This window comes from Mixophyes fleayi, chromosome 4 (assembly GCF_038048845.1).
Source record: "Mixophyes fleayi isolate aMixFle1 chromosome 4, aMixFle1.hap1, whole genome shotgun sequence".
Lineage (NCBI taxonomy): Eukaryota > Metazoa > Chordata > Amphibia > Anura > Limnodynastidae > Mixophyes > Mixophyes fleayi.
The window spans coordinates 27,598,006-27,622,894 of NC_134405.1; the positions used below are offsets into that span (position 1 = coordinate 27,598,006).

The 24,889-nt window shown below is 44.6% G+C and overlaps 1 protein-coding gene across 4 annotated transcripts in view; it reads left to right on the forward strand.

Annotated features, from left to right (window-relative positions):
- The window catches only part of LOC142151143 (NXPE family member 3-like), a 42,568-nt gene that overhangs the window by 12,025 nt on the left and 5,654 nt on the right, over positions 1-24,889 (forward strand). For all 4 annotated transcript variants that reach the window (XM_075206498.1, XM_075206499.1, XM_075206500.1 and 1 more), the window contains one exon: positions 22,006-22,226. In XM_075206498.1, coding sequence (XP_075062599.1) covers positions 22,006-22,226 — 221 coding nt within the window. The remainder of the gene's footprint in view (positions 1-22,005; positions 22,227-24,889) is intronic.

The following is a 24,889-nucleotide window of genomic DNA, read 5'->3' on the forward strand; positions in this document are numbered from 1 at the left end:
CCCCTCACATATAGTTTTCCAAGATGTAGCCCCCTCACATATAGTTTTCCCAGATATAGCCCCCTCACATATAGTTTTCCAAGATGTAGCCCCCTCACATATAGTTTTCCAAGATGTAGCCCCCTCACATACAGTTTTCCCAGATGTAGCCCCCTCACATATAGTTTTCCCACATGTAGCCCCCTCACATATAGTTTTCCAAGATGTAGCCCCCTCACATACAGTTTTCCCAGATATAGCCCCCTCACATATAGTTTTCCAAGATGTAGCCTCCTCACATATAGTTTTCCCAGATGTAGCCCCCTCACATACAGTTTTCCCACATGTAGCCCCCTCACATATAGTTTTCCAAGATGTAGCCCCCTCACATACAGTTTTCCCAGATATAGCCTCCTCACATATAGTTTTCCCAGATATAGCCCCCTCACATATAGTTTTCCCAGATATAGCCCCCTCACATATAGTTTTCCCAGATATAGCCCCCTCACATATAGTTTTCCCAGATATAGCCCCCTCACATATAGTTTTCCCAGATATAGCCCCCTCACATATAGTTTTCCCAGATATAGCCCCCTCACATATAGTTTTCCCAGATATAGCCCCCTCACATATAGTTTTCCAAGATGTAGCCCCCTCACATATAGTTTTCCCAGATATAGCCCCCTCACATATAGTTTTCCAAGATGTAGCACCCTCACATATAGTTTTCCAAGATGTAGCCCCCTCACATACAGTTTTCCCAGATGTAGCCCCCTCACATACAGTTTTCCCACATGTAGCCCCCTCACATATAGTTTTCCAAGATGTAGCCCCCTCACATACAGTTTTCCCAGATATAGCCTCCTCACATATAGTTTTCCCAGATATAGCCCCCTCACATATAGTTTTCCCAGATATAGCCCCCTCACATATAGTTTTCCCAGATATAGCCCCCTCACATATAGTTTTCCCAGATATAGCCCCCTCACATATAGTTTTCCCAGATATAGCCCCCTCACATATAGTTTTCCCAGATATAGCCCCCTCACATATAGTTTTCCCAGATATAGCCCCCTCACATATAGTTTTCCAAGATGTAGCCCCCTCACATATAGTTTTCCCAGATATAGCCCCCTCACATATAGTTTTCCAAGATGTAGCACCCTCACATATAGTTTTCCAAGATGTAGCCCCCTCACATACAGTTTTCCCAGATGTAGCCCCCTCACATATAGTTTTCTCACATGTAGCCCCCTCACATATAGTTTTCCAAGATGTAGCCCCCTCACATACAGTTTTCCCAGATATAGCCCCCTCACATATAGTTTTCCAAGATGTAGCCTCCTCACATATAGTTTTCCCAGATGTAGCCCCCTCACATACAGTTTTCCCACATGTAGCCCCCTCACATTTAGTTTTCCAAGATGTAGCCCCCTCACATACAGTTTTCCCAGATACAGCCTCCTCACATATAGTTTTCCCAGATATAGCCCCCTCACATATAGTTTTCCCAGATATAACCCCCTCACATATAGTTTTCCCAGATATAGCCCCCTCACATATAGTTTTCCAAGATGTAGCCCCCTCACATATAGTTTTCCCAGATATAGCCCCCTCACATATAGTTTTCCAAGATGTAGCCCCCTCACATATAGTTTTCCAAGATGTAGCCCCCTCACATACAGTTTTCCCAGATGTAGCCCCCTCACATATAGTTTTCCCAGATATAGCCCCCTCACATATAGTTTTCCAAGATGTAGCCCCCTCACATACAGTTTTCCCAGATATAGCCCCCTCACATATAGTTTTCCAAGATGTAGCCTACTCACATATAGTTTTCCCAGATGTAGCCCCCTCACATACAGTTTTCCCAGATGTAGCCCCCTCACATATAGTTTTCCCAGATATAGTCCCCTCAGATATAGTTTTCCAAGATGTAGCCTCCTCACATATAGTTTTCCCAGATATAGCCCCCTCACATATAGTTTTCCCAGATATAGCCCCCTCACATATAGTTTTCACAGATATAGCCTCCTCCCATATAGTTTTCCCAGATGCAGCCCCCTCACATGTAGTTTTCCCAGATATAGCCCCCTCACATATAGTTTTCACAGATGTAGCCTCCTCACATATAGTTTTCCCAGATGTAGCCTCCTCACATATAGTTTTCCCAGATATAGCCCCCTCACATATAGTTTTCCCAGATATAGCCCCCTCACATATAGTTTTCACAGATATAGCCCCCTCACATACAGTTTTCCCAGATATAGCCCCCTCACATATAGTTTTCCCAGAGATAGCCCCCTCACATATAGTTTTCACAGATATAGCCTCCTCACATATAGTTTTCCCAGATGCAGCCCCCTCACATGTAGTTTTCCCAGATATAGCCTCCTCACATATAGTTTTCCCAGATATAGCCTCCTCACATATAGTTTTCCCACATGTAGCCTCCTCACATATAGTTTTCCCACATGTAGCCTCCTCACATACAGTTTTCCCAGATATAGAACCCTCACATATAGTTTTCCAAGATATAGCCCCCTCACATATAGTTTTCCCAGATATAGCCTCCTCACATATAGTTTTCCCACATGTAGCCTCCTCACATACAGTTTTCCCAGATATAGCCTCCTCACATATAGTTTTCCCAGATATAGCCTCCTCACATACAGTTTTCCCAGATATAGCCTCCTCAGATATAGTTTTCCCAGATGCAGCCCCCTCACATGTAGTTTTCCCAGATATAGCCTCCTCACATATAGTTTTCCCAGATATAGCCTCCTCACATATAGTTTTCCCACATGTAGCCTCCTCACATACAGTTTTCCCAGATATAGCCTCCTCACATATAGTTTTCCCAGATATAGCCTCCTCACATGTAGTTTTCACAGATATAGCCTCCTCACATATAGTTTTCCCAGATATAGCCTCCTCACATATAGTTTTCCCAGATGTAGCCCCCTCACATATAGTTTTCCCAGATATAGCCTCCTCACATATAGTTTTCCAAGATATAGCCCCCTCACATATAGTTTTCCCAGATATAGCCTCCTCACATATAGTTTTCCAAGATATAGCCCCCTCACATATAGTTTTCCCAGATATAGCCTCCTCACATATAGTTTTCCCACATGTAGCCTCCTCACATATAGTGTTCCCAGATATAGCCCCCTCACATATAGTTTTCCCAGATGTAGCCCCCTCACATATAGTTTTCCCAGATGTAGCCCCCTTACATATAGTTTTCCCAGATATAGCCTCCTCACATATAGTTTTCCCAGATATAGCCTCCTCACATACAGTTTTCCCAGATATAGCCTCCTTAGATATAGTTTTCCCAGATATAGCCCCCTCACATACAGTTATCCCAGATGTAGCCCCCTCACATATAGTTTTCCCAGATGTAGCCCCCTCACATATAGTTTTCCCATATATAGCCCCCCTCACATAAAGTTTTCCCAGATGTAGCCCCCCACATATAGTTTTCCCAGATATAGCCCCCTCACATATAGTTATCACAGATATAGCCTCCTCACATATAGTATTCCCAGATGTAGCCCCCTCACATATAGTTTTCCCAGATATAGCCCCCTCACATATAGTTTTCACAGATATAGCCCCCTCACATACAGTTTTCCCAGATATAGCCTCCTCACATATAGTGTTCCCAGATATAGCCCCCTCACATATAGTTTTCCCAGATATAGCCCCCTCACATATAGTTTTCACAGATATAGCCTCCTCACATATAGTTTTCCCAGATGCAGCCCCCTCACATGTAGTTTTCCCAGATATAGCCTCCTCACATATAGTTTTCCCAGATATAGCCTCCTCACATATAGTTTTCCCACATGTAGCCTCCTCACATATAGTTTTCCCACATGTAGCCTCCTCACATACAGTTTTCCCAGATATAGCCCCCTCACATATAGTTTTCCAAGATGTAGCCCCCTCACATATAGTTTTCACAGATATAGCCCCCTCACATATAGTTTTCCCAGATGTAGCCCCCTCACATATAGTTTTCCCAGATATAGCCCCCTCACATATAGTTTTACCAGATGTAGCCCCCTCACATATAGTTTTCCCAGATATAGCCCCCTCACATATAGTTTTCCCAGATATAGTCTCCTCACATATAGTTTTCCCAGATGTAGCCCCCTCACATATAGTTTTCCCAGATGTACCCCCCTCACATATAGTTTTCCCAGATATAGCCCCCTCACATATAGTTTTCCCAGATGTAGCCCCCTCACATATAGTTTTCCCAGATATAGCCCCCTCACATATAGTTTTCCAAGATGTAGTCTCCTCACATATAGTTTTCCCAGATATAGCCCCCTCACATATAGTTTTCCCAGATATAGCCCCCTCACATATAGTTTTCCAAGATGTAGCCTCCTCACATATAGTTTTCCCAGATATAGCCCCCACACATATAGTTTTCCAAGATGTAGTCTCCTCACATATAGTTTTCCCAGATATAGCCCCCTCACATATAGTTTTCCAAGATGTAGCCTCCTCACATATAGTTTTCCCAGATATAGCCCCCTCACATATAGTTTTCCAAGATGTAGCCCCCTCACATATAGTTTTCCCAGATATAGCCCCCTCACATATAGTTTTCCAAGATGTAGCCCCCTCACATATAGTTTTCCCAGATATAGCCCCCTCACATATAGTTTTCCAAGATGTAGCCCCCTCACATATAGTTTTCCCAGATATAGCCCCCTCACATATAGTTTTCCAAGATGTAGTCTCCTCACATATAGTTTTCCCAGATATAACCCCCTCACATATAGTTTTCCAAGATGTAGCCTCCTCACATATAGTTTTCCCAGATATAGCCCCCTCACATATAGTTTTCCAAGATGTAGCCCCCTCACATATAGTTTTCCCAGATATAGCCCCCTCACATATAGTTTTCCAAGATGTAGCCCCCTCACATATAGTTTTCCCAGATATAGCCCCCTCACATATAGTTTTCCAAGATGTAGCCCCCTCACATATAGTTTTCCCAGATATAGCCCCCTCACATATAGTTTTCCAAGATGTAGTCTCCTCACATATAGTTTTCCCAGATATAGCCCCCTCACATATAGTTTTCCCAGATATAGCCCCCTCACATATAGTTTTCCGAGATGTAGCCTCCTCACATATAGTTTTCCCAGATATAGCCCCCACACATATAGTTTTCCAAGATGTAGTCTCCTCACATATAGTTTTCCCAGATATAGCCCCCTCACATATAGTTTTCCAAGATGTAGCCTCCTCACATATAGTTTTCCCAGATATAGCCCCCACACATATAGTTTTCCAAGATGTAGCCTACTCACATATAGTTTTCCCAGATAAAGCCCCCTCACATAAAGTTTTACCAGATGTAGCCCCACCACATATAGTTTTCCCAGATGTAACCCCCTCACATATAGTTTTCCCAGATATAGCCCCCTCACATATAGTTTTCCAAGATGTAGCCTCCTCACATATATTATTCCCAGATATAGCCCCCTCACATATAGTTTTCCCAGATATAGCCTCCTCACATATAGTTATCCCAGATGTAGCCCCTCTCACTTACCTTAAGTATCGATGGCCGACGCGCTCTGCAGCGTTGCAATGCAGACCTGATCAGACAGACATCATCATCATCATCATCATCATTTATTTATATAGCGCCACTAATTCCGCAGCGCTGTACAGAGAACTCATTCACATCAGTCCCTGCCCCATTGGAGCTTACAGTCTAAATTCCCTACTATAGACACGCACTCACACACAGACAGACAGACAGAGAGAGAGACTAGGGTCAATTTTTTTTTTTTTATTGCAGCCAATTAACCTACCAGTATGTTTTTGGAGTGTGGGAGGAAACCGGAGCACCCGGAGGAAACCCACGCAAACACAGGGAGAACATACAAACTCCACACAGATAGGGCCATGGTCGGGAATTGAACTCATGACCCCAGTGCTGTGAGGCAGACATGCTAACCACTACGCCACTGTGCTGGCTGTCTGACCGGGGCACAGTGCTGTATGAACCACAGTGCTGTAGCATCAGGCAGCCTCGTGATGCGTGAGGCTGCCTGGTGCTTACCACTGACCACCAATTTTTGGATTGTTACCCTCCTTCCGACCGTGACGGGTGACACAGAAAAAAAAAAAAAAAAGAAGGCAGCCTCCAGGCGGCCTCGTTAGGCCACCTGCCTCCCGGGAAGCTTCCCGGTAAGGGTAATGGCCAATCCACCCCTGCCTAAACCCTTGTATCACGCATCTCACCAGTTTAGTTTCATTCTGATCCTTAAGTACATTGGTTTCCCTTGGTTATTGCTATCTGCTGTACAGCCTGGTGTTCCTCTATCCTCAGACGCCATTTTGCCAACTATTCTGCACATGCGCAACCCCGAGAACCTTTAAAACCTCTGCTCCGCAGTGATTGGATAATCACCAGTCAATTCCCTTTATAAGGGTCCTCCTCCTTTCCATGAGTGTCAGATCATCAGGTCTCCCTACCTGATAGGAAGCATTACCTGTTAAGCTTATTCCACAGTCTAGACCTGTAACTTCACTGCAGTTCATCGCTCATCACCGGCCCTGTTCCAGAGTTATAGCACTTGTGTGGATCTCAGCACTTCTGCTCTCTGCAGCTCAACACTTCACAGCTACACCTGTTCAGCCTGTTCAGCCTAATCTGCTGCAAAGACCTGTGACTATAGTGCTTCGCTCAGCATCTGTCCTGTTCCTGAATTACTACACTTGTGTATATCTCAGTCCTTCTGAGTCCTGCAGCTCATCACTTTGCAGTACTACCTGCTCAGCTGACTCCGCTATCAAGACTCGTGGCTATACTGCTGATCATCACACAGTATCCGTCCAGTTCCTGAATTTCCATATACCTGGGCTACATTCCATTCTGCCTTACAGTTACTTGGTGGTTCTCCGAATTATCTGCTCTGTGCCCCCTAGAGGACCGCAACCTGCGGTTGAGAGCAGGTAAGACCATATTGCCTTGCGGGAATCCCTGTTGAATACCTCTCTTCCGTTAGACTCTGCACCTCTCTGGGGGTAAGTTGTCACTCAAGCAGAGATCAAGACCATTCCCACTATCCGGCTCTCATGACACCTTGGATGCATTATCCTTGCCCTTCTGGACTGGGTTTATAAAGTCAGGACCGATAACTTTGGCATATAGTTCAGGAGTGATAAAGGATGCAGTTAGAACATTCTTCTGGGTTTCTGTTGGGTTTTGACAGGACTGCTAAGTGGGCTTCCACAATTCCCTAGTATTTAATACTTCTGGAGCATGAAACCAAAGGTTCTACCTATCAATTTTGTGTAATCATTTATATTTACAGCTCAGGTAGTTCGATAACTCACTGAAGCACCAATAATGCAGTATGCCCCCTCATAAGCTTAAAGCAGTAATCCACTGGTGGGCCTTATACCCACAGTATATAAAGAACTCAAATTCCCATATACATCAAAAAAGATCCACACAATCTAAAGTGGAAAACAGATATTGTGGAGAGAAATCTAGTAAAACGTAGTAAGTAGTTCTATATGCATTAAAATGAAAAAAAAAAAAACCCATATAAACTCTTGTACCGGTAGTATTATGCTCCCACAAGGCTGTTCAAAATGTGTCTGATACTACAGACAGATGCTGAAGAAGATCTTCATCTCCAGGATCCTGCCTATGTGATGGGGTGTGCCAAACTATTGGGTTTCTGGAGAGACGCCAAAGTACTTCTAAATAATATACTCGATATTGATGTCTCTCTCTCAACAAAATATTTTTTGCTCTCAACTCCTGTCCATTCAGTATTCCATGAGTAAAACAAACTAAGGAGGCACATAATCTCTGCCACCACCTGCCTTCCACTACATGCTGTGTATGTCCTGAACAGAAAAGTGAGATTAGTATCTAAATCCTTTTAGATGTAGCCATGCAGAGAGGAGTGTAAGCCCAAACCCCAGTACTTACACAAAGACCCCAAACAACAGTGCAAGGACCCTGAGCTCCTCTAGCAGTTCATCCATCATTGCCCTGCATCAGATGGACAGGCTCCAGAATGTTGCACCAGGTAGACTGCACTTGTGGATCTGCACACTGCTAGATAAGGGAGGATTAGAGAATGGATCAGAGTACATGTAGTGATATTGTGGAGGGCTTACCTGTCCGGGGCCGTCGTCGTTCCTCGGACGGCGGCGGTTCCCTCGGTTCAGCCGGGACGGTGAGCCAATCAGGGCTCACCTCCCGGCCATTTAAAAATGAAAAATGGCGGTGGGCCAATCCGGACCCGCCATGTCATCACGTGGCGTGCGCGCCGGCATGGGCAGTTCATCGGCGGAGAGAGAACCAGCAAGACGTGTCGCGGAGAGCTGCGGGATCAAGACCAGAAGAGAAGGAGCCAGCGGAGACCAGCAGTGGCGGCAGAGAGCCCTTGTTAGGGCTAAGAGCGCCTCTGCTGCCTGAAGACCGGCGTGATCAAGCCCAGAAGCCGGCGGCCGAGCGTGGAAGCAGCGGTAGACGGAGAAGGAGTCCAGGAGAAGCTCCCCGAAGACAGCACCAGGTAAGGCCCTTGCCGGGCAACCTCTCTCCCGGACCCACGCCCGCAGCACACCCCATAAAGTCGGGCACTAGGCCCAGGGCCACGGTCGGGGATAAGGCCCGTGGGGAAGAAGTACATTAGGGGCGCAAGGCCCAGGGACCTGGGCACTAGGCCCTACGAGTTAGTGGGCCAGTAGGCCATATTACTTGTCTATAAAGGGCACAAGGCCCTGTTAGTTAGACAGGGGGCGTGAGAGCCCCAGGTATAAAAGGGCACAAGGCCCTTAGGTAGTTAGTGGCCTAGAGGCCATAGGAAGGCCAGAGGGCCTGAGTAAAGGCTGGTAGCCCGTAGGCTATAAAGGGCACAAGGCCCTCAGTTAGTTAGGGAGGCCGCAGGCCTCGGTAGGCAGGGGCTAGGACCCCTAGGTAGCAGGGTAAAAGGCCCTGGAGGTGGTGAGGTAGAGGCGTGGGAGCCTCGTGAGTGTGGGCGCGGTCCTGTGTGAGGTGAGCACACGTAGTTAGGAGGTACAGTAGAGCGGAGGCTCCTGTGGTGCTGTAGCAACCGGCTGGTTGGCTAGCAGCGGTGTGCTCTGGTAAGTAGCTTACAAAGTACTGTATATTGTATTCTGTCTGTGCGGCGGGTATTGTTGAATTACAGTATTTTGGGTGTGCTACGTAATTGTGTCCAGGGGCAAGACGTCAGGCCCCCATTAAAGGTAGGCTCTTGTTCCTGTGTTTTCCTGTGCTAACCCGTGCTGTGGGGACAAGTGTAGTTACCAGCATACACATAGTCAGGGGAGAACACACGTAGTTTTCCTGTCCCTTAGGTCCCCGGGGTCACACTGGTACCCAGAGGGGGTGGCTGAGTGAGTTGGTGGCAGTGCAGCACACCTTGAGGCAGTTCCAGGGGCGGCCGTGGTTCTGAATGAGGGTCCTCAAGGCCGGTTCCGTGCAAGTGGACCTGTGGTTCCGGACGTAGGGACACGTGTGAGATACCCGAGTACAGGCAGTCGGGCGGTTTAATTCGATCGGCTGTTCCGTGCGGCAGTCGGCCCGCGGGTTAGTGTGCTGTTCCCCTGAACCTCAGCCAGGCTTAAAGAACCGGTCCTTAGGGTCTGTGGGTGACCCCATAGCAAGAAGGCAGCTTCTTGGTACGACCTGGGTGAGGGGGTTAGGAACCGCCCTCCGGTTTAGTCCGTGAACACCGGCTGGTGTTCCCCGTAGTGTGTAAGTGAGCAGTTCCATTAGTGCACCACACCTAGTTAGTCATAGTGGTTTGACTTAGTTGCGTTGCCGACCATTAGAACGTTGTTAGGGTCGGGTTGCTGTTGTAGTCAGTCCAGTTCTGTGGGTGCCATCTTAGTCTCACTGACAGTGCAGAGGGAGGCTGTGTGTCCTTGTCATCCGCAGGTGTCGGGAAGGTGCAGGAGAACCGGATCGGAAGTGGGAGTGTCCCGGTGAGTATTACGCTCGATTCCCCTTTCGGTTAGGCCCTCACCGACAGGTGTGTGAGGTACTTGAGGCGGGATTAGTCCTCGGACTAGTCTTGGTCTTAAGTGCCTGTAGTCCCCCGCGTCTTGGCAAGAGCAAAAGCGAGGAGGCGGCAAGTGGGCTTGGACTGAGAGTGTCCTTGTTCGTTGCCGTATTCTCGGACAGCCCTTACCTGGTAGGCGCGGTTTAACTCCGTTCTCCCTCTTAGGTGTTATCTGCGGGCGTCTGGAGAAACCCCCCCAATCCGGGACCGAGGTAGGATCCAGTCATCCACGCGGATCGTGGTTAATTCGGAGGCACTAGGAGTTAGTCGCCCTGTGAGGCACCTCTCCATTTAGGGACCTTACAATATCCTGCTCTATACAGACAGCTTGCTCTAAGAGAGACTGTAGAGCACTGCCAGAATCAAGAGACTGCACGGTAACTCATTGACTTCTAGGGCTGCTAGCGGTGTTAGAGAGGAGACACCAGGAGGTGTCTTCACCAGACCAAGAGACAGTTGGGACATTGGGAGAAATCACCACCAGAGAGATTGGAGAGAAGCGGCAGGAGTGTTGCTGTCACTGAATTATAGGACAGATAAACGTAAGAGTGCCTAAAAATATGGGAGAACGTCAGTTGATTTTCCTTGTTTACAATAAATCGGCAGCTCATCCAGTACATATTCTAGTTTTTTTCTCCAGCCACCTATCAGTGTTGTGGTATTACTATTAGAGATGTTCACTAACCCCCGTGTTCTGGTTTTGGTTTTAGATCTGGATTAACTTTGTGTTTTGGTTTTGGTTTTGGTTTTGGATTATTTTTTTTATTTTTATTTTTTTTTTCTAAAATCACATAATTTTGCTTTTTTTCCACCCACATTATTATTAACCTCAATTACACTAATTTCAAGTCATTTGCAGTCAATTTTGACCACCTCACAGGTCACAATATTATTTTCATACACTTTCCAACAAAGATTGCAGCAGTTCTTGCCAGTGATAAAAAGAAGGCCATTGTCATGCCTGGGAATAAGACCAAAAATCAACTCTTATGAGTGGAATTATTTTTACCCAAATCCTGACAACAGTTGTCTAGCCATTTGTAGCGTTTGTAAAGCAATAGTCATTTGGGAACTTCATCCATGTTGCACCATTTGAGGCAAGTTCATGAAAAGCTTTTGTGAAAATCTGAAACTTATGCTAAAAAATAACTACAAGCAGTCCAGCATCAGCTACATCCCTTCTCCCAACACCTGCAAACGACACCACCAACACCTTCATCATCAATATCCTCACAAGTGATCGGAGTTAGACCTGCATTAAAGTTTCTAAGGCGAGATGACTCCTCCCCTATCCAGGACTCCTCAGAAGAATCCTTGAGCATTAGGCCCACTGCTGCTGATCCTGCTGCTGGGGGTGGATCTTCAACCCAGAAGTAGACCAAGAAGAAGACTACTAGTAGATTGCAACAATTGACTGTTAAACAATTCTTTGCAAGAGGAAGCAAGTATGACAGCTGTCACCCAGTCGCAAAGGGGATCACAGGCGCCATGGCCACTATGCTAGTATTAGATCTGCGTCCAATATCCACTATTAATGCAGCGGGTTTTAGACAGTTACTTGAGGTCTTCTGTCCCTGTTACCAAATTCCATCACAACACCATTTTACTAGAAAAGCTATTCCTCACCTCTACCAGAAGGTTCATAAAAATGTAATTATTGGGCTACAAAATGCCATTCTACCCACTGTACATTTAACCTCAGATATGTGGACAAGCGGAACTGGGCAAACTAAAGATTATATGATTGTGACAGCCCACTGGGTTGGTGATTCACGTTAACCAGCAGGGACAGCAGCAGCATGTACGCAAGAACGTCCCAGTTTTCAGAGGCAGGCTACTCTGTGTATTATTTGCTTCACTAAGAGGCATATTATTATTAATTATTATTATTATCATTATTATTAATATTATTATTATCGTAGATTTGTAAGGCACCAGAGTGCTCCACAGCACCGTACAGTAAGGAAGACAGCAGAAGCGGGCTGTCAAATTTCAGCCCGGGGGGCGCACAGGCGGCTGCATCACATGACACCCGATGCGGCCGCCTGTGATGTGACCGCATCGAGTGTCATGTGATGCGGCCGCCTGTGCGCCACTGGTATTATTCAGTTTAAGCGGACGGCACTGCTTGCATCCATGGGGGGGTGGCCAGCTCAAACAGCGGTTAGACTGAGCGGCCCGGGGGGCAGATGTCCCCCAGCCCGCCCCTGGAAGACAGGGGCATACATAAAACAAGACATACGTAAAACAACAACAGACAAGGCAGACAAAATAAATGGAGACATGAAAACTAAGAGAGCTTACATTCTAAAGGGAAGAGGGCACAGCTGAAACAAGAGAAGCGAGTGTGGCTCAGAGTGGAGATTGGGATAGTTGTGAGGGTGCATTAGTGTGAATAGTGTTATCAAGGATAAGGTCACCTCTAAAAAAGAGATGGGTTTTCAAAGAGCATAAAAAGATTTAAAGGCTGTGGGAAAGTCTGATTGAGCTTGGTAGGGAATTCAATAAGTGGGGAGCAGCACAGGAGAAGTCTTGAAGATGGGAGAGAGAGGTGGTTATCAGAGATTAAACAAGGCGCAGGTCAGAGGTAATATCGCTGACAACCTGTTTGAATAACTAAGGGATGTCATTGCAACATGGCTTTTCCTGCTTGGACTCTCCTGAGGATATGTGATTTCTGATAACGCCACCAATATTGTTAGAGTATTACAGCTCGGGGAATTCCATTGCGTTCCCTGTTTTGCTTACACAATCACCTTGGTGGTACAGAACTTTTTAAAAAATGACAATGACATGCAGGAAATGCTGTCTGTCTCCCAAAATATTTAGGGTCATTTTCGGGATTCTGCAACAGCATGTAGGAGAATGCAGCAGCTGCAAGAAAAATAGAATTTAGGGGGAATGTACTTTAGTCCAGCGCAGTGGAGAATACTTTCCGTGTTGTGCAAGGTGCTGAAACAACTCAAAGTAGTCACCTGTGAAGAGAGTGCAGACACTGTTAGCTTGAGTAATTAGACTTTTTGAAAAGCAGCAAGAGAAATTGAAGGAGGAAATTAAATGAAACAAAGCAATTACGCTAATCTTGTTGGACTTGTAGATTAAGTACTTTATTCGCTTTACCAGGATCCAAGAGTTATCAACATCTTTAAATCGGATCATTACATTTTGGCAACTGTGCTTGATCCTAGGTTAAAGAGCTATGTCTACTCTTTCTTTCCAACTGACCCAGATCTCAAGAGTTGCAATGAGCTCCTGGTCAGCAAGCTGACAGCTCAAGTAGTACCTGACACAATGACGTCTTTTCCTTCAGTTTCTCTGGAAATTGCTGCTAGGAAAAAAATGAGATTTCCCAAGACACCCAGTGTTGATGCAGATGCGTCTGCAGAATATTTTGACATTTGGTCTGGTCTAAACGAATTGCCCAAAAATTGTGACAGCTCTTCCGTAAAATGAACTACAGATTCCTGCCAGCCCTATTATTTCTATTTGAGCTATGACAATTAGCAGTGGAGCAATGGAGCTCTCCTGAATGTCACTGGAGACTTTGAAGACCACTGCTACCCCTCCTCTTTCTTTTCTACCTATGACACTGCCCAATTGCACTAGAGACTGCCAAGAACTGTGCTACCCCTTCTGTGTCCCTCTGTGAAATGATGCTGGATCGCAAGAGAGGGCGGTACTTATAGAATCCAAAACTCGTGAGATCCAACTACTTAACGATAACATTTTGCATGGTTTTGAATTCCGAGGGCGTGCAAAAGTACCGACTCGGAACTGCTAAGTTCGGGTGTGTTCAGTTCTTGGGGAACCGAGCCTGAGCATCTAAAGTTACTATACATAGAACAACATGGATAGCTCCACTCAAATGCTACTATTTCCCCACTGTGACAGCACCAAACTTCACTTCTATAAAGTGACCCTAGCTTCCCTCCTGCACATACCACAGGTACTGCCCTTATAATGAAAATGTCTTGATACCATTGTATAAATATACCGTTTCACGTATCAACTATGAAAATAATCCCTAGTATTCGGGATGAAAATGTGTAATGGATGTGACATCATACACTTCCCCCATCATTCTGTGCGCCTGTGATCTGCGTGATCTGCTCTATCTGTGTGATCTGCACTATCACACTATTATTGTCTGTCCTGTCCCTCATGTTGTCTGCCACCAAGCTCAATTCAGGGTGCAGTCTTATTGGAGAAAGATTATCATAAAATATAAATGATCTTGAGTGAGGACTTCAACATAAAATTTGTCTCTAAGGATACATTGAACCTCATTAAATTCATGCACGAAAGATTAAAACTTAACCCTTAACAACAATCCAACCATTTCAACAACTAGATCAGGTTCCACATTTAATATTGTCTTTCAATGGTATTTAAATAGTTTGACCTCCCAAATCTATGTATATCATAAGTCAATGGTATCATGTATCTGTTAGGAACCCCTCTAGCCGGCACAACACAACCTGGAGTCTACTCTGCCAGTCAGGTGTTCACTGGAGCCCCTAATAGTGGGGACAGGCTGGGCTGCAGACTGACAGAGGGTCGTGAAGTGTGTACCGGCTGGGGAGAAACCAGGCAAGCGGAGTAAAGTCCAAGCAGAGGTCAAGGGCCGGCAGCAAGTAGCAATACCTATTAACAAGCCGAGGTCAAGGGTCATAAGCAGACAGGAAAATCGGTAAATGAGCCAGAGGTCAGGGTCACGAGATACACAAGCAAAGTCCAAATCCAGGCAAAGGGTCATACACGGGTAATCAGCAGAAAGTCCAACAGGCAGGAACAAGGCACAGAGCAGGTCAGCAGACTGGCAACAGAAGCTATAACCGGCAATGAGGCAGCAGTCCTCATTGCCTTAAATACAGACAGAGACCAATCAGGGCTTGCCCCTGGGAGATACACAGCTGCAGACTAATTGCCAGCCATATTAACAGGCCAATCAGGGCTTATCCCTGAGGTCTACAGATGCAGGCTAATGCCTGTAATTAAACCTAGGTGGTAATGTTACACCTCTGCCTGTTATTTGTATCTAGCAGCAGTACCTTATACCACCAGAGGTGCTGCTGTTCTGTTCCTGAACTTTTCTACATGCCTGAAGGAGTTAATCACCTTGCATTATGCCTAATTAGAACTGCACCTGTCGCACTGCTTTAAATACCTGCCTCAAGCTGTGCTCTGTGCAGTTCATCCTTGTATACCTGGCTGCTGCTTGTGTTCCCCCTGTTCCAGTTTGATTCTGCTGATATTTGATCTCCTGTTGTGACCTTGGCCTGTTTACCGTTTATGCTTTTCTGCTCGTGACCCCGAACCTTGCCTGAATACTGGATACTGCTTGACCTCTCGTTACCTTAGACCTTGGCCTGATTATCGGACTATGCAAGTTTGCTTGTGACATTTACTTTGCCTGCACTCTGTTCCTGGACAAGACTTTTGCTTGCTGAAATTGGGTAACTCACCCTTATTATCCCTGCATTCAAACTATATTAGCATTCTGTGGAACCTGTTATTTCTGTGTACCTTCCTGCCACACCTGTTCATGTTTATGTTGGGAATTATACCTGTTTATGAAACCTGCATGTTCCTGGAACTGAATCCTTGCTTATATATTTTGCTGGAATAAAGACATTTGTATTATACTTCCATGGCTGCTTGCTGAGTTTACTAGGAATCGTAACATGATGAACTGCCATACAATCTAGGCCTGCTGATTGCACGCCCTCTCCTTAGTCCCGGGATTCCTAGTATTTTTGTATTGAACTCTGTGTTTGGCTATTGAGACCATGTCACTTAATCCATAACTACAAATACTGCAGATGGACATTATTCAGCTCCGCTATCAAATCATACAGGTATCCACTCTACTCCAAGAACTGCTTAAAACCCTTCCTGGTGCTGTGTTAAGTAGTTTCATCACTAATTCTGATTTTAAAGCAACAAATTCCTCAGGTGAAATCATGCAGACCGCAGAGAATCTTCCCAGAACTTTTTCTGACAGTGGTGCTGCATCTATGGTACTGCCTGCGGTCCCTACCATTAGGGGATCTAAACGACCAAGCTACCTGCGTCCCCATCTCACTGAGGAGGAACGATGGTGCGGAAGGATTGGTAAACTATGCCTCTACTGCGCCAGTGGCGAACATTTCTTACAAGGCTGTCCGCTCCGCAGACCACAACATCCTTTGGAGCAGCCTTCAGTGTGCTCCTCTCCAGACCCTGGATTGTTCTGCACGTCATCTCCTGTTGTTTTACTTCAACCTAATCCATTCCCTGGGATAGGGCCTAATCTGCCAGTTCCAGTTGCCGCCTGTCCTGCGGTGCCAGCTCCAGTTGCCACCTGTCCTGCGGTGCCAGTCCCAGCTACCGCCAGCACTGAGTCTCCTGCAATTTTCTCCTGTTCCGAGGTGCCAGCCTCTGTCTCCTGTTCCGAGGTGCCAGCCTCTGTCTCCTGTTCCGAGGTGCCAGCCTCTGCCTTGAGTCCGCTGCCGCTGTGTCTGGTCCTGAGTCCGCTGTGTCCGGTCCTGAATCCGCTGTGTCCGGTCCTGAATCCGCTGTGTCCGGTCCTGAGTCCGCTGTGTCCGGTCCTGAGTCCACTGCCTCTTCTCCCGAGTCTTCAGCCGCTGCCTCTACTCCCGAGTCTTCAGCTCCAGAGGGGGCACTGCCCTTAAAGTCTGCTCCAGAGGGGGCGCTGCTCTTAAAGACTGTCAAAGAGGGGGCTCTGCCCTTAAAGTCTGCTCCAGAAGGGGCGCTGCCCTTACAGTCTGCTCCAGAGGGGGCGCTTCCCTTACAGTCTGCTCCAGAGGGGGCGCTGCCCTTACAGTTTGTTCCAGAGGGGGCGCTGCCCTTACAGTCTTTTCCAGAGGGGGCGCTGCCCTAACAGTCTGCTCCAGAGGGGGCGCTGCCCTTACAGTCTGCTCCAGAGGGGGCGCTGCCCTTACAGTCTACTCCAGAGGGGGCGCTGCCCTTACAGTCCGCTCCAGAGGGGGCGCTGCCCTTACAGTCTACTCCAGAGGGGACGCTGCCCTTACAGTCCGCTCCAGAGTTGCCTGTCCATGCTGTTAAGCCCGAGTTGCCTGTCCATGCGGTTCAGCCCGAGTTGCCTATCCATGCGGTTCAGCCCATGTTGCCTATCCATGCGGTTCAGCCCGAGTTGACTGTCCATGCGGTTCAGCCCGACGTGCTGTGCCCAGTCCAGGCTTCCCGTCAAGTGTGCCCAACTTGCCGTCGCAGCCGGGGACTCTCCAGAGACTACGGCACAAGCTGGGAACTCTTCAGAGTCTGCTATTGAGCCTGAACGCCCAAAAGCTTCTTCTGAAACTTCAGACCCTCCTCCAGCCTTCTTTGACGGAGACCTGAAACAATTTGCTTTAGTCCTTCAAGTTTGTATGAAGCAATTTGAAGAATTTCAAGAATATTTCTCTGACCAATTTAACCAAGTTGGTACGATTATCATGAATTTCAGAGGGGAGCCGCAGACCTGGGCTTTTTCCCTTCTTAAATCTGATGATCCTATTACCCACAACACCATGGACTTTGTAAATACAGTCTGTCAGAAATGTCTTTCATCTCCAGTCAAGTCACCTGATCGGGGTCTCTCTATGCCACCTCAGTCTCCACAAGCATCAACCTTGGTGACTGGCTTTTTGGGCAAATCGCCATCTTCTAATAGAATAAAAGGTCCTATCCTGACCCTTGGCTGGGACTCAGACTCTGAAAGTGAGTTCATTGAAGATGCTAGCGACTTAGTGGACGAACTTGCCAATTCTTCTTTTGCTTTTGAGGAATTGGGTCTTCTCTGTACTCCTTTGGAGAAGAGCCCAATTGTGTCTTCAGGAAGATCCCATAAAAAAAAAAAGAAGAGGAGGAAAACCTGAAGGGAGCTTGTATGGAGCGTCTGGAATCCGCTCCTTAAAGGGGGGGCTATGTTACAACTCTGCCTGTTATTTGTATCTAGCAGCAGTACCTTATACCACCAGAGGTGCTGCTGTTCTGTTCCTGAACTTTTCTACATGCCTGAAGGAGTTAATCACCTTGCATTATGCCTAATTAGAACTGCACCTGTCGCACTGCTTTAAATACCTGCCTCAAGCTGTGCTCTGTGCAGTTCATCCTTGTATACCTGGCTGCTGCTTGTGTTCCCCCTGTTCCAGTTTGATTCTGCTGATATTTGATCTCCCGTTGTGACCTTGGCCTGTTTACCGTTTATGCTTGTCTGCTTGTGACCCCGAACCTTGCCTGAATACTGGATACTGCTTGACCTCTCGTTACCTTAGACCTTGGCCTGATTACCGGACTATGCAAGTTTGCTTGTGACATTTACTTTGCCTGGACTCTGTTCCTGGACAAGACTTTTGCTTGCTGAAATTGGGTAACTCACCCTTATTATCCCTGCATTCAAACTATATTAGCATTCTGTGGAACCTGTTATTTCTGTGTACCTTCCTGCCACACCTGTTCCTGTTTATGTTGGGAGTTATACCTGTTTATGAAAACCTGCATGTTCCTGGAACTGAATCCTTGCTTATATATTTTGCTGGAATAAAGACATTTGTATTAAACACGTTCTTTTCTTCAGTATTTACCAGAGAGGAACAAATGGCAGGAGTAATACATAAAAATGGAAATGAAACCATGCCATTAATTAATACTTGGTTGTCAGAGGAAGAAGTCCAAATGCGACTGAAGAATATTAAGATAAATAAAGCTCCAGGTCCAGATGGCATACACCCAAGGGTCCTTATGGAATTAAACTCGGAAATAGCTAGACCGCTATTCTTAATTTTCAGAGATTCAATCTCATCAGGCTCAGTACCAAGGGATTGGCGAATAGCAGATGTGGTGCCGTTGTTTAAAAAGGGGACGAGATCACAACCAGAGAATTATAGACCTGTAAGCCTGACATCAATAGTGGGGAAACTACTGGAAGGTATTTTAAGGGACAGTATTCAGGATTACTTGGTACGCAATAAAATTATTAGTGGGAATCAACATGGATTTGTGAGGGATAGGTCATGTCAAACTAATCTAATTAGTTTCTACGAGGAAGTTAGTGGGAACTTAGACCAGGGCAGGACAGTAGATGTGGTCTACTTAGATTTTGCAAAGGCCTTTGATACAGTGCCACACAAGAGGTTGGTTTACAAAATAAGGGAACTGGGTCTAGAAATCAAAATTTGTACTTGGATCGAAAACTGGTTAGAGAATAGGGAACAGAGAGTTGTGATAAATGGAACATTTTCTAATTGGTCAAAGGTCTTAAGTGGAGTTCCTCAAGGTTCCGTGCTGGGACCACTCCTTTTTAATATATTTATTAATGACCTTGGTGATGGTTTAGAGAGTAAAGTTTCTATTTTTGCAGATGACACTAAACTCTGTAAGGTAATAAAATCAGAGCAAGATGTAGCTTCTCTACAGAGAGACTTAAATAAACTGGAGGATTGGGCGGCTAAATGGAATATGAGGTTTAACACAGATAAATGTAAGGTTATGCATTCAGGGATCAAAAACAAGAACGCAATCTATAAATTAAATGGAATTAATTTGGGAGAATCTATAATGGAAAAGGATTTGGGAGTGCTCGTAGACAGTAGACTTAGCAATAGTGCTCAATGTCAAGCAGCAGCTGCAAGGGCAAACAAAGTATTGGCATGCATAAAAAGGGGCATAGATGCAAGGGAAGACAGTGTAATTTTGCCACTGTATAAATCATTGGTAAGACCTCATCTTGAATATGCAGTAGAGTTCTGGGCACCACTCTATAAAAAAGATAATTTGGAACTAGAAAGGGTTCAGAGAAGGGCGACAAAATTGATAAAGGGTATGGAGTCATTAAGTTATGAGGAAAGGTTAGCCAGTTTAGGCATGTTTACTTTAGAAAAGAGGCGTCTAAGGGGAGATATGATTACTATGTACAAATACATTAGGGGTCAATACAAAGAGCTTTCATGGGAACTTTTTACCCCAAGGACCATACACAGGACACGTGGTCATCCCCTAAGGTTAGAGGAGAGGAAATTTCACAACCAGCAAAGGAAGGGGTTTTTTACAGTAAGGGCAGTCAAGATATGGAATTCATTGCCAGGGAAGGTTGTGATGGCAGATTCAATAGATATGTTTAAGAAAGGGTTAGACAAATTTTTAGCGGAAAGGTGTATCCAGGGATACGACCGTTAATTTAAAATAAAGGATAGTAGTGGATATAGGGTAAAAATTGGATTGCAATATTGAGTCTGGGGGGATTTTCAAAATTGAAACAGATGGGCGGTTGCCTATTCTGGATTAATTTCAAATATAAGTGCAGGATCGCAGGAGATCCAAAATAGGTTGAACTTGATGGACTGGTGTCTTTTTTCAACCTCATCAACTATGTTACTATGTTACTATGTTACTATGTATTATACTTCCGTGGCTGCTTGCTGAGTTTACTAGGAATCGTAACAGGTAACTAATTATTGGCCTCACAAATGCGCGTGCGCGCCCGGCTTCCTATACTGCCGGGGCGCCGCGCTGCAGAGGCGTCTGACCGTTGCCTTGGCAACGGTCGGCAGTTGGGCGGAAGTGACGTCCCGGTCGTCATGGTGTTGGCCGGGACACCGGGAGGCATAGGAAGCGAGCCGCGGCGGCTGTGAGTACCGCCGCGGCTCGTGACAGTATTATTATTAAATCTATGGAAATTGATAAAAAAAAAGACCAAAAGGATGGAGTCCTAAAGGTCTTTCATGCAAGCCAAATCAAAATACATTTTCAACGACAATAGGCAAAGAAGTAAAATGCGTGTGTTTGGAACACACTATTTTTATTTCCCACAATGCCATTATCTTGCATGTTGATGTTCTTTTAGTGGCCTTATTCATTTATTCTAGAGTTATAAATCCTACTATGGATTCTTGTTGAGCTTGTGTCAGTTTCATAATAATCAATGTTGTTAAATCTTCTTTTTCATATTGCTGGTGTTTTACATGAGTGCATTTTTTTTAGCTTCTGTGAATAATCGCATTTTGAGAGTTTTACTAGTTGCTGAACAGTCTTTTTTCTATGTCCATTTTGTGAGTTTGTTCTAATCTATGAATGCCTTGTAAAATAGTTACAGCAAAACGCGTTTGTTTTATTCTTCTGACAATTCTACACTAATGTAATGATTTTATGAAAGCATATATAGCAGACTATATTAGAGTTTGGAGAAATATATCTAGTTATTTGCATGATACATTTATTATCCAAGATACAACAACAATTTATGCTATCACACTAATCTGTTACATTCAATTTGCATAACAACAGTGTAACAGGAAACTTAGAAATGTTAGTTGATACACAAGAATAGATAGACAACTAACTAATGATTCATAGAAAGTACTAAGGAGTCAAGCAGGTTGCATTAGAGACAGAAGACAATACTAACAATATAGGTCTATAGTGATCCAATGGAAGGTTTATATATCTAAGGGATCATTTATAATACTAATATCTTTACTCTATGAATTTTTGGATCTTGAACAATTAGAAATTTAGGTAATGCCATTAGGAACCCACCACCTTCATTCCCTATGAAGTCATTTAGATCATAGTCAGCTGTTGGTTGAATCTTTATTATGAGCAGAAGGGTAACCATAATACAAATTTATAATAATGGATCAAAAGTAAGGTTACACAGCTATTTCTTCTTTTTAATTTTTACATAATTTTTTCACCATACAAATTTTTTATTTTATTTTATTGATTTTAATAAAATAAAACAAAAAACTGGTAATTCATAAAGATTAATATTTTAAATATGACTGGTCTCTACCGTGCACCACAAAATATTGACCCTTTTTCTCCACTTCTATTGGTTCACTTAAAACAAACTTTATTTAAATAGCCTTCAAATCTGCTAATTGCTTCAAATGTCAAAAAACAGCCAAAACCAGAATATGTTGGTTCCATCTCACAGGTCTATTTCTATGGGTATTTCCAATTTAACGGTAGCAGCGAGGTGATGGAGTGCAACCTGGAACTGGAGGGTAAGGACGTGTGCCAATACAAGGACCCCGTCTCTGGTAACACGTGGCAGTGTGTGAGGCCACGGAAGCTGCCTTGTGACTCCTGGGTCTATCACTCCACTGGTGGATTCCGAAAAGTGACAGACCAACTGGAGGACTCTCTGCTGAATGGGTAAGTCCTCTAGGGAGCCAATGAACCTCAAATACAGGTTGGTGAAATCTGAACATTTAATGATGTTTATAATTATATACAATGTATAAAAAATGTTATATATAAAACATATTATAGATAAAAACAATCTGAAAAACATTAGGGGACTCGAGATGCCCTTCACGTGAAGCTAAGTACAAATTATTGCTATTTTCAATATTTGAAAATGCCTTCCAGTTGGGCAAGGGAATTAGTATGCAATATGTGAAACACACTCTAAGAAAAAGGTCTAAATTATCATCAACATAACCTGACCAGTAGTCATGATTGTCACAAAGGGCTATGATCAATCAATTACCAGATAACAAAATTTACAACCATACAGTACACAGCAGTTAACATGAAACATATTACAAACAGAAGGTAGCTTCATCTGTTATCCAAGAGCAAACCTTGGGTTCCATCTATGGTGGCCGTTAACCCAGGTTATCACCCAGCTTTGGTGGGCACACCTTGGTTAAGCACTGAGAAGGAAATGATAGGGAATATGAAGACTTCTCCCTCTGTAGATTCAGTCCAACGGGAATCGTAACCCTGGTCATTACTGTCAACAAAAACAACATTTCATCCCTAGATTTGAGATATGTTCCCATACCTTTGCTCCCTGGATATAGAGGGGTAGCCAGACCCAGTATTTTTATTAATTTATCTTGCTTAACTCTGGGGTTGACACTGGAGGGATTGCTGACCCCTTCTGGATTCCTTGCTGAGGGTGACTCCAGTCAGCCAGGCAATAAAGCTTACCACCCTTAGATAACAATGGATTGCTCACTGAATTATCATGCTAAGGTTGTGGTCCCCTCTCCAGCTTATCCCAAGTCTGTGAGCAGCACTTTTAGGGTAGCTTTTACAATTTCAACAGAATAAAAAAAATTAACATATATGGAATTTTGAACAGTGATCACCCTACCAGCATGAAAAGATCCGAGATAGACAAAACCTTTATTAACTGCTGCTTGGTATGCACCTCTTTGCCACAATGATCATAATATGATATTATCACTCTCTATATAGAAATAGCACACTCCACACACCACAGTACACCCCAACCTGACCAGTAGACACGACCATAATGTAATTCTATTACACTGTAAACAGGCGTAGAACACTTTAAACCCTGACGTGACATATTAAAATACTATTGTATCCTATATTAATATATAACCATTGGAAATGATTATAACACAGCTGACCTGACTAGATATGATCATAGCACAATCATGATCATGCAGGCATCAGACACCTACTCAGGAGAACATTACAACTAAACGTGATCATAATTTAATTTTATTACACAGTAAACAGAATACCACACAAGATATGATAGATAGATAGATAGATAGATAGATAGATAGATAGATAGATAGATAGATACAAGCATTCATCCTATTCAGGATCCCAGATCTTCCAGCCATTCCTCAGTCCTCAAACCATCATCATACAGTTGATAAAGCATGGCTCAACATTTAGCTGAAAGGGCCTTTTGGGTCTGCATTAACCAACACAAAAGCCTGTGTTAGAGACTTCTGTATGTATGTGTTTTAAAAGATTATTTGGACTCCATCTGTCCCAAAAGAGATAACTCAGCTTATGATGCTTGACCTTTCCTTCTCTCTTCTTGTGGGGAGGTATACCGCAGTGTGAAGGGTATCTCATGAGTAAAGTTGTTGTGGATTTATGTGAAAGCTCAATAATGAGGCATGAATCTTCAATAAGAAGAACAAAACCCCAAGTATGAGCTCAGCTCACTCAACTTGTGGGGTTGAGGCCAGTTCTCCATGGTCTCTATCTTGTCCATTGAAGGTTCCAGCCCTCCATCTCTTCATCCAACAACAGAAATTAATGTCCTATAAACTTCTTCATCAACATTTAGAACATGGCTGGGGACCTCAAACCCCATTGAGGCATCTTCTCGCACTATTTGAAGCTCAGGGAAAATAAATTCACTTTCTCCTTGCCAGCCCAGCGATCTGGTAATACCCACTGCCCAAGGCCCTGAAACTCTCAGTGATGCCCTGTCTCTCAGATGCATTGCAGCAATCCCACTCTGCTAGGTGTTGCATACCCCATTGGTGATGTTCTTCCTTCTCTGCAGGTGTTGATAGAATGCATTAAAATATGTATAATCAATAATTATTATTAATCACATGTGGCCTACTTCCAGATGCTGCCTATGCACCTTATAGATAATCTTGTCAAGTGTGGATTTCAAATACTTTGCATGGTTGGGCCACACCACCTTGATGGACATTATTGTAGTTCTTGGAAAGCTGACTATTTGGGCATCAATCCCTGTGATATTACTGTTTCAGCTGCTGAGTCATGGTTTCTGCTCGACTATCAGCACGTTAGAGACCAGGTCCAATGTCTATCTACTTGTGGTGGGTTCACAAAGTGATAAAAATAAGAGTGATGAGTTGCAGCCCCTAGTCAAAATGTCCAGGTAGGACAGAAAGAGAACAACTGGGGCAAAGCCTTCTTTTATGCCCACCCATAATGATATGCCTTTGGCAGGGAAGTCATTCGATAACCCACCTGCCCTGTATTGATAGCTTCTTGTCAGAAGGGCTGACCCCATAGCTTCTCCCTTCTCCACAGGTAACAGCAGGCAACCAGAGGTGAGC